At 34.3% G+C, this 12,978-nt stretch overlaps 1 protein-coding gene across 1 annotated transcript in view; it reads left to right on the top strand.

The window, feature by feature from the left end:
* The window catches only part of LOC6039413 (cysteinyl leukotriene receptor 1), a 47,664-nt gene that overhangs the window by 22,556 nt on the left and 12,130 nt on the right, over window positions 1–12,978 (top strand). Inside the window, exons 2-4 of the mRNA XM_038258703.1 lie at window positions 5,173–5,315; window positions 8,832–8,938; window positions 9,252–9,370. Of these exons, the coding sequence (XP_038114631.1) occupies window positions 5,173–5,315; window positions 8,832–8,938; window positions 9,252–9,370 (369 nt within the window). The remainder of the gene's footprint in view (window positions 1–5,172; window positions 5,316–8,831; window positions 8,939–9,251; window positions 9,371–12,978) is intronic.

Here is a 12,978-nt window from a genome sequence, read left to right as displayed (position 1 = left end):
AAGAGGAACAATGCATGAAAAAACATGTTAATTTGCTAACAATTGAACTGTTATCACTTAGATACATCAGATAAGAATGTATTTGAAAGGTTTCATCCATTTTTAGATTAAATAATAATATTTTACTTAAATTATTATCGTTTTTACGAAAAAAAAATTACTTAGATGATAAATAGTAAATTTTCATAATATCACTATATTTAGTATGGACATTTTTTTTAACAATTGTTTATCAGTTTTTAAGTACTTTCATGTATTTATTTCCCAATAAAATATGTTGTTGCAGCAATTCGTAATTTTTTCCATTCTAAAAATCCATATGGTACACTTGCCCCACCTGAACAAGATTTTTTAAAAGCCCTCAACAAAAATAACCAAAAGTTAAATCATACTTTGTAATAGGTGCATGTCATTGGTAGGGACACTACTGATCTAGGAAAAATAGCATTTTGATAAAATGAGCCTTAAAACGAACCCTAAGCCTTATTTTGTACTTTCCAAATATTATAAGAAAACAAAGGTTTTGAAAAAAAAACTTCATTAAATCTTATGCCCCGTGGCGTTTACGTCGTTTTGGCGGTTATGTGGTAGTAGAATCAGCTAATTGCATTGCTAGCAAAAATTCCTCATACTGGAAATAATCAAAATTGTAAAAATTACGGCCGTACGCGCGATTGTTCCTCTTGCCCCACATGGTCGTCTTGACCCACCTTCCCCTATTTACATAAATGGTTGACCGAAACTAAAGAATAGATTTGTTTACAGTTGCTAATAAAACCACGCATGTTTATTAAAAAAAATGTTTTGTTCTTGATTTATTATTATAAAATATCATTTCAAACTGCAATTATGATGCTTCAGTTAAGTACAAATGACTATAGTTTTGATTAATTACAATTTTTTACGGCTTCAGCATTTTTGGTAATTTTAACATGAAACAGGTTGGTTTAGGTTGATAACAACAAGCATTTATTGTATATTTAAGAGAAACTTTTGCTTAAATACACAGTTTTCTTCATTTTTGAATATTTAATTAACAGGGGTCCACTTTTGGAAAAGTTTGGATTTTCGTTGTCCTATATTGGACCCCCCATAATTTTTGCTCGAAAATTAGCAGTTCTTCGCTTTATTTCAGTAAAGTTCCTTAAACTTACATTATTTCGATATGCTGAAGTTAAATAATCAGTCAAAAAATGATTGGATAGTTAATTCAATCATACAATATAAATGCAGTTTTGTTGTGAAAATGCTAGTGGCCATGGCTGATTTCAGTGGTCGAACTCAAAACACTTATTTTGGTGAAAAGGACAATTCAATATCATTCAACATTGATTTAAATGATTCTGAACATAAAAGATTTGTAGACAACAACACGTTTGAAATTGTGATTTTATTGAACTTTTCATCAAAAACCCTTCAGAGGGTCCACTATAGGAAAGGGGTCCACTAATGGATAACGTACCCTATTCATACCATCAGATTGAGTAGTCAGATCTTCATAGTTTAGGGCACTTATGTGCTTACAACTTATGATAGGGTAGGCAGATCTCGAATCTTTTTTGCTCGTTGGAAAGGTCTTTTGATTACCTATCCAAAGAAATGTTGCATGATAGACCCGGACAACGTTTTCACCAAAATATCTTAGATTCTGTTTCGTAAAGTGCGTAAATAATACTGCTTATAACTTTTGATAGGATTGTCAGATCTTCAACGTTCTGGACTCGTTGGAAAGGTCTTTTGAATACCTTTCTAAAAATGTATAGCATGCTTTCAAAACCCCCACCCTTTTTACAATCTTCCGGACTTTTGCTGAAATCGTTTTTTTAGCATAACTTTTGAAGTACTTAACTAAACTTTATAATTTTCAATAGCGACTTATAGGACCCCTAGACGGATCGAATGAGACCAATGAGGTTGAATCAGTGCCGAGATAATTCAGTGAAATTTTTTTTGATCAACATTCCACCACACACACAGACTTTCGCTTTGACTCTGAGTCGATATGTATACGTGAAGGTGGGTCTAGGAGGTCAAATTAAGAATTTAATTTTTCGAGTGATTTTATAGCCTTTCCTTAGTGAGGTATTTTCAGGCTGCAAATTTTTGAAAAACATATTTTTTTTCGCATGTTCAAAAATGGACGGGATCGTACCGCCCCTTCGTCACGGGATATCAAAGAACGGACCGGAACGGATTCGTGATCAGGGACAAAAGTTTCCCCTTTAGGACGAAGTTTCACGCAAATCGAAGAGGGGTCAGGGCAACTTTTCCCGATTTTGTGTGAGTTGACGAACTCATACGAAATTGGAAAAAAGTTGCCCCGACCCCTCTTCGATTTGCGTGAAACTTCGTTGTAAGGGTAATGTTGGTCCCTGATCACGAGTCCAAGGTCAATTTTTTAATATCTCGTCAGCTGTGTGCTATCTTGTGACAACGACCATTTAGTACTATTCGAGAAAATCGATTTTTAAAGTTTGATGATACATATTTTCAAAACTATGAATGGTATAGCAAAACCTTTTGAAGCAATCGGTTCGTATACTATCGCTTAACAAACGCTCCAAGTTTCAACTAATTTGGTTACACCAGTTAAAAGATACAGTAAATTATGTAATCAAAAATCTGAAAAGCACGTGTCACAAGTGTGTTTCGAAAGTAAAATTGTACTACGTGTCACAAGTGTGCACAGAATTCCCATACAAACTAAAATAGACATAAATCAATAGTTTAACCGACTTAATCAGTATATTTTCAAAAACAAAAGATTGTATTGCTTTTAGAAAGTGTGTATCAACATAAATTTGTGAAAAACAAGACAAATTTTCCACATTTTCCAACAACATGTATGACGTGTCACAAGTGTGCACGATCATTTTGATGATAAATTGGTCTATGTCACAAGTGTGCATTGCGATATCCGGGAAACGGAAGCGAGTTTCCAAAATCGGGTTAAAGCATCTTGTAGTGTTGGTTAAGTATAGCAAAACGTCATCATTAACTCATTTTCGACCAAAATGGTCTATGTCACAAGATAGCACACAGCTGACGATCTTGTGACGGAGAAACGGTACGGACCCTTTTTTATTTCGAAACTTAAAAAAAGACGTGTGTTTCAATAATTTGTAGCTTGAAATGGTGATGATTTGGAAACATGGCGTCAATATGATTTTTGTGTAAAATTGGCCCAACTTGACTTTTCATCAAAAAAACACAAAAACAGTTTTGAAACCACTGCCATTTTTTTAAATGAAATGCCTGAACTTTTTATCAAGACTTGCGAAAAATGGACCTCGGATTCGTGATCAAGGACCAAGATTTTCCCTCAGGCCAAAGTTTCACGCAAATTGAAGAGGGGTCGGGGAAACTGCTGTTTGAGCTCCACGAGAATGACATTGGACATCATGAAGTTTTGCCATTTTTTTTCATGATTTTTTTTATTTGGATGAGCTTTGTCTTATGCAAACTCTGTGTCAACAGAAGCCATTATGGATAATTGGTTTTTCCTTACACGTCTTCATAAAATGTTCAGATCTTATCTTACAAAATGGGCATGCGAGTGTTTGCATGTGTGTCTTGAGAAGGACTTTTCTGATCATTTTGAAGTGCAAAATCACATTTGCAATCGAAAATGGCCTACACATTGTTTTGCCCAACAATAAAATAGATAATTATTATGTTAAAATCATCTGGGTACACGATGGTGACGTTTAAATTAAATTTAAGCCATATGTATTTCAAGAAAACTGCATGTAACGTTCTGATTCGAAATCCGGACACTTAGTAGCATATCATTATCGTAATAGCTGGCAAAAAATCATGTAACAAGATGGAATTGTAGAAATATCATCAGGATGAAGTACAAACAGTCAGTTTTAAGATAATGCATGCAAAATATGTATTTTCTAACAATTTTTCATCAGAATTTAAAAACTAAAATGACTTGTTGTGCTACAAATCCAGGACACTGATAAAAACTGATTCGAAATAAGGACACTTTTGCTTCGAATTCCGGACACTTGATTTTACTTATGAACCGCACAAATTTGTACTGAAATTTTAGTGGAGAACATTCTTTAGGTCTCAAATAAGCTAAAAAGGCAAAGCAATCCATTTTAACGACCCTAGGGTCTTTTGTGGTCACTGTTGCAAATTTCTGCGTTGCCTTCCCGGTGTATTGGACGCCTATGAAATATTTCAGTGAAATGTTTCACACATTCGCTGAACTTATAATTTTTGTTTTATATAATTTTTGACAGTTTTGACATTCATAGGGCGAACTTATATCCAAATAATTGATAAAACAAGATGAGGTGTCCGGGTTTCGAAGCGTCGGGGAATTCGAATCATGACGTTAGTAATTGAGCAAAATACACCCAAGTTTGATTAAAAAAAAAATGATGACGCTGTTCGATTAACCGTCCAATTTTCTCAATAACTGGTGGTTGGTTGTTGGTTGATCATTTTTCATTATTTTTACCTAGGCATTGTTTGGGATTATGGAGGGAAAACATTGTACAATTTTTGTATTTCAACATCCGATTGTTGAACGGACAGCTATAGTTGCTGAAATACAGCCTATTAATGTTTAAATTTTGTGAAAAAAGAATTTTCTGAGTGTCACTTTACTAGCCTTTAGTTTTCAGTTCACGATAACTCGAAAATTATTGGAATAGGGAACTTTTCAAAGGGCTTACAGCTTTAATGGATGTTTGCAAAGATTGGTTATTCTGTTAAGTGTGCCCCATACTTTGAATCATTCATGCCAAACGCCCATTATACCAGATCTCGATCATGCAAAACATCCCTGTTACGACCCATTTATTAAGTGCTTCGAAGAAGTACATGTTATGAATTCTATTGTCAACTTTCTTCAAGAGACGATTGAAATCAAGTTTACAACACGCAGGTACACCGTTGAGTACACTTTACAGTTGTGTCGTTAGGGAGCACATGCGACATTGTCAATTGATTTTAATGTTGTCGAACATATTCCATGAATTTCAAATGCGTTACGAAACGTGATAATAAAAAAACTAGACCAAAATTCGATCAACGCTTGCCATTTTACCCTATTCCCAGCCAAAAGAGCGAAACACCAACAATAACAGCACAACTCCCACTTATTTCCTTCCGTTATCTTTGTCTCGTTTGTAACGCCCACCCTCCCGCCAGGACCAGATGACGGTATTCAACTACCTGGACACGATACTCGTGTTTGTGGTCCCGTTCACGGTGATAGTGGTGCTGAACACCTTCACGGCACTCACGGTGTGGAAGTTTGCCGGCGTGCGACGCACGATGACGATGCCCCGGAGGTAGGTCGAGGTTGGGATGTTGTTTTTTTTTTGGGGTGCTGAAAGATGCATAAAGGTGGTGGGTTGAAAAGGATGATGAACCAAATTGAGGGTTTTGCATAATAAGAAAAGTTTTTATGGAACTTTAAAAAATAAATCTTTAATCTGGAAGCAATGTAAAAAAATCGGTTGAAATCAAAACTAACAACTAACAATTAACAATTAACAATTAACAATTAACAATTAACAATTAACAATTAACAATTAACAATTAACAATTAACAATTAAAAATTAACAATTAACAATTAACAATTAACAATTAACAATTAACAATTAACAATTAACAATTAACAATTAACAATTAACAATTAACAATTAACAATTAACAATTAACAATTAACAATTAACAATTAACAATTAACAATTAACAATTAACAATTAACAATTAACAATTAACAATTAACAATTAACAATTAACAATTAACAATTAACAATTAACAATTAACAATTAACAATTAACAATTAACAATTAACAATTAACAATTAACAATTAACAATTAACAATTAACAATTAACAATTAACAATTAACAATTAACAATTAACAATTAACAATTAACAATTAACAATTAACAATTAACAATTAACAATTAACAATTAACAATTAACAATTAACAATTAATTTTTAATTTAATTTAATTTATTTTATTAGTAAATAATCAATTTACAATTCCGTATTTCTTATAACCTAATAGAGTTTTGGAGTTCCTTTCAACTATGATTTGAACTATGATTCATTTTGATGTAATTGGTTATTCTAACAATAGATTTGGCAAGAGAAGGAAAAATTTAAAAAAAAACCTTCTAGATTTACTAAGGAAAAGGATAGAAATAGAAAAGCTTAAAACTAAATCACAGTATGTTTTGTCTATTGACGTCGAAAAACTTCGCTGCACAAGGCAGCTTATCCGTTGTAGATGTACTTCATCATCAGCTCACTGAGAGCTTGGAATTGTTCTGCCTTGTTCCGGCAGGCACGGAAGCGCGTGAGCATCTCTCCAGCAAGAGCGAAAAACTCGGGAAGCGTGAAGAGGTCATCTCCGGTAACGTCTGCTTGTCCCGGTGAAGTACCGCTCCCAGAAGCGGCTACTCTAGCGTACGAACCTCCCCAACCGGGAGGGAACGCTGGGTTGGTCGATGGAACCGCTCCGCCGCCAGCTGCTGCAGCGTTCGAGCTCGAAGTCTTCGGAGGTTGGCGGGACGCTGGCGCTTTCTTCTTCTTGTCCTGCTCCTCGAGGTACTTTTTCCGCGCGGCACAGCCACGGAAATTCGCCGTGTGGTTACCACCACAGTTCGCACACTTGACGCGCGCTTTGTGCTGCTGGGCGTTTTCCCCCAGCTGGTCTTTCCGCGGAAGATTGCACCTTTCGGTGAAGTGGGTCTCACCGCACTTTACGCACCGGGGTGGAAGATTGCAATTTCTGGAACCGTGTCCGAATTTCTGACAGCGGTGGCATTGGGCTGCGTCGGCCGGATTCTTCGTATAGAATCGCCACGTCACAAAGAAGCCGTCCAGTGCTTTGATCCGCCGTAGGTCCTGGATTTTGACGGACCCGCGATCGAAGTACAGGAGGTACAAGGTGTACGTACCTGTCACCGTAGTCGATTTTGAGAGCACCTTTATCTCTCGAGGCTTTACCTTGACGCCCGTCAGGTGTTCTTCCAGGTCGGAGATCGGGCGGTCCGGATATCCCTGAAGGACGATCTTCACTGGGACCTTCTCTGCAGGGTCAAATGTAAAGAATTTGAAGTTTCGCAACTTCAACTTCTTCACCACCAAGTCGAAATGCAGCTTCTTGTGGGTAATCACTTGAACAGAAGTTTTGCTAATTTTGAGACAATATTGGAGTCCCTCAAGCAACTCGTCAACATCGTCAGCCAACGTATCCAAAACAAAAATTGGAGGTGGTCGTCGTTCCTTCGGAGAGTTGCATTTTTTCTTCTTTTCTTGCTTGCGCGCAAGTTCATCATCGTCATCGTCGTCGCCAGTACTGCTGCTGTCACTGGCGGTGTTGTTTTCTTCTCCACTCAGCATCTCAAATTCGTTGCTGGTGGGAACGTTGGAAGTGGTTATTGTCGTAGTGCTGGTGGACTGCTGCTGCTGCTGCTGGTCGGAAGTGCTTCCGGATGCCCGGGTCGATTGTCTCGTCCGTACTGGGGACTCACGTGGACGGTATGACACGTGTAAAAACGATGGATCGGTGACGTCACTGGGCACGCTCCCGTGCGCGATGGCGGTCGATGCGGCGTTGGTATGTTTACCTTTCTGCACTCTGCCGGTAGATGAACTTCGCGGGTTTTTCGAGGCCGCACTCGAACTGCCTCGGCCACGGCCGGCCCTTGGCATGCTGGAGGAGCAAACTCGCGGGTAATCACAGTTAAATACGGCGTAAATATCGAAAAGTTTGAAGAGCTCCGAACACTTGACTGTTGCTGGCTGGTGTTGCCAGTCCCGATGAATTAACAATTAACAATTAACAATTAACAGTTAACAATTAACAATTATCAATTAACAATTAACAATTAACAATTAACAATTAACAATTAACAATTAACAATTAACAATTAACAATTAACAATTAACAATTAACAATTAACAATTAACAATTAACAATTAACAATTAACAATTAACAATTAACAATTAACAATTAACAATTAACAATTAACAATTAACAATTAACAATTAACAATTAACAATTAACAATTAACAATTAACAATTAACAATTAACAATTAACAATTAACAATTAACAATTAACAATTAACAATTAACAATTAACAATTAACAATTAACAATTAACAATTAACAATTAACAATTAACAATTAACAATTAACAATTAACAATTAACAATTAACAATTAACAATTAACAATTAACAATTAACAATTAACAATTAACAATTAACAATTAACAATTAACAATTAACAATTAACAATTAACAATTAACAATTAACAATTAACAATTAACAATTAACAATTAACAATTAACAATTAACAATTAACAATTAACAATTAACAATTAACAATTAACAATTAACAATTAACAATTAACAATTAACAATTAACAATTAACAATTAACAATTAACAATTAACAATTAACAATTAACAATTAACAATCAACAATTAACAATTAACAATTAACAATTAACAATTAACAATTAAAAATTAACAATTAACAATTAACAATTAACAATTAACAATTAACAATTAACAATTAACAATTAACAATTAACAATTAACAATTAACAATTAACAATTAACAATTAACAATTAACAATTAACAATTAACAATTAACAATTAACAATTAACAATTAACAATTAACAATTAACAATTAACAATTAACAATTAACAAATTACAGAACAAAATTCATTAAAAAGACACCGTTTGAATTTTAAACCCTCGAACTCAAAAGTAAATTATCCCTTCTAACTCAACTTTGTTATTTCCACTTTTCCTTTTCAAATTACCAACAGTTTCGCTGGAACTCGTCGACACCATCAGCCCCTTCAGCTCAGCACGTCCTCGACGAGCCAGCTGTACGTGAATGGAGCCATTCCCGTGCAGCAAATTCACCACTACAGTAAGCTCTAGCCCTCATTAATTTGCTGTTATTTGGGACTGGAGTGTCGTTTTAGATTTATTTCCTTTTTTTTTGAAAGTAAGCTTTTCGTGTTTCCAACTTTTAGATTTATTTTGATTTTTTAAATAAAAATTACTCCGAAGATAGAGGGTTAAACGATTGCAAGATAAATAATTGGTTCAAATGTCAGAAATGTATGTTTAAATAGCCAACGATTTGTAAACAGCGTTGGGTCAGGATAGTGAATGTGCTGGTTTTGCTATGCCAATTTATTATTCATAACTGTTTTTCCCCTTTTCCCCGTCGGCTCCAGGTAAAAGCAACGTGGCAACTTCCCAAATAAAGGTTACCAAGATGCTGCTGATAGTGTCGACCGTTTTCGTCTGTCTAAATCTTCCCAGCTATGCAGTGAGGCTGAAGATTTTTCTCGGGGTAAGAATGTTTTGATTAGTTTATCATATAACTGATGAATAATTTATGGTTGTTTTGGTTTGGTAGCTAAAGTCTGATTTAAAATTCATGATTTATTTACACTCGCCGTTCAACAGATTTATCTCTTAAGTGCTTTTCAAGCTCAAAGCGCCATTTAGCAAAATATCACAAATTCTCGGAAAGTTCCCTCCGTCGCCATGAAACCTGAACAGCAAATTCCAACCCAGAATTCCACAAGCATCCCATATAGAATGGAGTTTGTGTCTTTTCCGATTGTCACCTGGCTACCGGGCTTAACTTTATAACGAGAAATACTTGAAGGGACTTTGAGCAGAACAGACAAAATTCTTTCACTCTCGATTGACAGGCACCCTCTTCATAGAGATGAAATCATGGCATCAATTTGTCATCCGGACTGTGAACATGATAAATTTATTTTCTAGATTTCTCTACATGAAAGTGGTTTGAATTTATTTTTATACGCACCCAGTTGTTTACTACCACAACTTTTTACAACAAAAAAACTCTTTTGACGGTAGAGTTTGAATTTAGTAGATCGCATGTTTTCATCAATAGATGCAATGGACCTGTTTAAAAACCATAGGCATTCTTGAATCAATCGCGGCTCGTATTTATTTTTTCTATGAAACAAACCAAATGTTCATTGTTTGTTTGGGACCATCCATAAATTTAGTATTATTTGAGAAAAAGCAAGAAAACTATTTAATACAGATGAAAGTATGGAACATCCCCTCTCATTTGCGGGGTGAACGAAAATCTTTCGTCGGGAAAAATTTAAGTTATCATCGTTTGATGTGATTGAACTTTTTTCCTTTGGGACGAAATTTCGCCTTTTTCAATTTTGTATTGTTATGAGTTCACGTGGACATAATTTATGGTTCAGTTCATACCATTTCTTATGGGAAATGATGCAGGGAAAATTTTTCCTGAGGCACGCAAAGTGATTGGAAATAACGGAAAAAGATTATAAAGGTTTTATTGGAAATATGGGAAATTCACTGTTAAAATTGAGCCCCCTTTTTCCCAAAAAACCGCAATGTTTTTGATTTTGAAATGATTGTTTTAATGAATTCCCTTTTGGGAAATGTTTCTAGGCCCATTGAGTATACAAATCACTACAGGAAAGTGTGATTGGTTGTGTTTATGGTCAACCGTAAGTCACTTTTATTTATTTTGGACTAAAACCGAATTAACATATTTTTGTTTGTTTTGGTTATAAAATGTATCTTTTTCATTATATTTTCACACTTTTATAAATATAATTAAAACTCACAGGATATCTCTAACTTATTTTGAAGTCAGATGATAATATGGTGTATAAAAAGATTAATAATTTGTGGTTTTGTTTATCAAAACAATTAATTGTTTGTATTTTTCTTTTTTTTTTAATTAGGCTGCCAGATTTTTTTTACATTTACAGCTCAATTTATTAAGATAAACTTAGTGATTTTGTATACATTTAAACTTTTAACTGATTTGTACACAAAATTCATGTTAATACTGGTAACTGCAACTTCAACTTTGTATTTTCAATACAAATAATATAGCCCAAATGGACATAAAACATAGCAAAAGGCATACAAATAAAAAACCCTGAGATTGTATTTAACTGCAGATCTCAGTTAGATAAAAAAATATCATGTGGATCATGTACTCACAATTTTTTTTTAGATATAATGAAAACGATATATTTTATAACCAAAACAAACAAAAATATCAAGAGTTTTTTTTTGAAAAGGTCCTATAAGCTATTGTCTTTCATATGTTTATAGGACCTAATCAAAAAAAAGTCTGGATTATGTTAATTCGATTAAAATTCAAAATTCATAAAAGTGACTTACGGTTGACCATAAACCAGTGTTGGCATTCTCGCACCCTCGCGAGAAAAAAGTCGTCTCTCTCGAGTTCTCACCGCGAGTCCCGAGCTGCCGAGAGAAACTCGCCGATTGACCGTTCTCTCCCCCGCTCGCGAACGGGCTAGCTCTCCCTTTCCCCCTTTCCCTTTCCGATTTCAATGAAACTTTTTAGACATGTTATCCAAGGCCTATATAAGCCATTTTTGTGTATATGAAGCCAGTTTCACTCGATAATGTCATTTGAGAAGGGCGTAAGGGTTTTAAATATTTTTGTAATTCGTAATTTAAACATTTCTGTATCTCGAAGCCGTTGCATCGTATCAAAAGTGGTCAAAGACAAACTTGTAGGAAATTAGACGGGCTTTTTGAAAAAAATACACGCTAATTTTATGAGATTTTTAAATTTTTAAGTTTAAAAGTTAAATTGTAAGGCGACGTCACGATTTTTTTCGCTCAAATTTTTTGTGAAAATAGCCTAAAATGTGACAAAAAGACTCATGAAAAATGTAGGATGGTATATCTCTCCTAAAAAAATACAAAAATCATTTACTAAAACTGTTTTTTTGAAAAGTGGTCTAAACGTCAAAATTTTCAAAAACCGATAGTGGGAATCGATTCCCCAGACAATTTTACATAAAAGTCTCCAGATTGACCATTGTCCTTTGTCTAATCCTTGTTAAGATACAGCGGTTTTAAAAATAAAAATGTTGAAAAAATAGGTTTTTTAGTGGTTTTTGGCAATTTCTATATGACAGACTTGATTTTTCAGTCTCGTAAATATTTTTACCGGAAAGCTCGTCCAATTTCCCATAAGTTTGTCTTTGACAGCATTTCAATTAAATGTATGGGCTTATAGATATAGTCATAATAACATTGCTCAAAATAGAAAATAGATTTTTTTCAGTGTGGTACAAACCTGGATAGTAAATAAGCTTACGAAAATATTTAAACGAGTCAAACTAAAAAGCTGTCAAAGACAAGCTTATGGGAAATCGGACGAGCTTTCTGTTAAAAATATTTACGAGACTGAAAAATCAAGTCTGTCATATAGAAATTGCCAAAAACCACTAAAAACCTATTTTTCAACATTTTTATTTTTAAAACCGCTGTATCTTCACAAGGATTAGACATAGGACAATGGTCAATATGGAGACTTTTATGTAAAATTGTCTGGGGAATCGATTCCCGGGGGAATAAAAAAAAACAGTTTTAGTAAATGATTTTTGTAGGTTTTTTAGAAGAGATATACCATCCTACATTTTTCATGAGTCTTTTTGTCACATTTTAGGCTATTTTCACAAAAAATTTGAGCGACAAAAAATCGTGACGTCACCTTACAATTTAACTTTTAAACTTAAAAATTTAAAAATCTCATAAAATTGGCGTGTATTTTTCTTTCAGTGTATTTTTTTCAAAAAGCCCGTCTAATTTCCTACAAGTTTGTCTTTGACCACTTTTGATACGATGCAACGGCTTCGAGATACAGAAATGTTTAAATTACGAATTACAAAAATATTTAAAATCCTTACGCCCTTCTCAAATGTCATTATCGAGTGAAACTGGCTCCATATACACAAAAATGGGAGAGGGTCCGGTACAAAAGTACCAGAAAAATTCCCGATTTGAGCTGGAATTGCTCGAAACTATAACTTTTCCAGTCATTCCTGATGAAAATTCACCAGTTCATGACGTAATATTACACAATTATTTTTGACACAAAACCTGTCACCA

This window comes from Culex quinquefasciatus, chromosome 3 (assembly GCF_015732765.1).
Source record: "Culex quinquefasciatus strain JHB chromosome 3, VPISU_Cqui_1.0_pri_paternal, whole genome shotgun sequence".
Classification (NCBI taxonomy): Eukaryota; Metazoa; Arthropoda; class Insecta; order Diptera; family Culicidae; genus Culex; species Culex quinquefasciatus.
The sequence above is the reverse complement of the archived record's forward strand: the minus strand, read 5'-3'. Positions and strand labels throughout refer to the sequence as shown.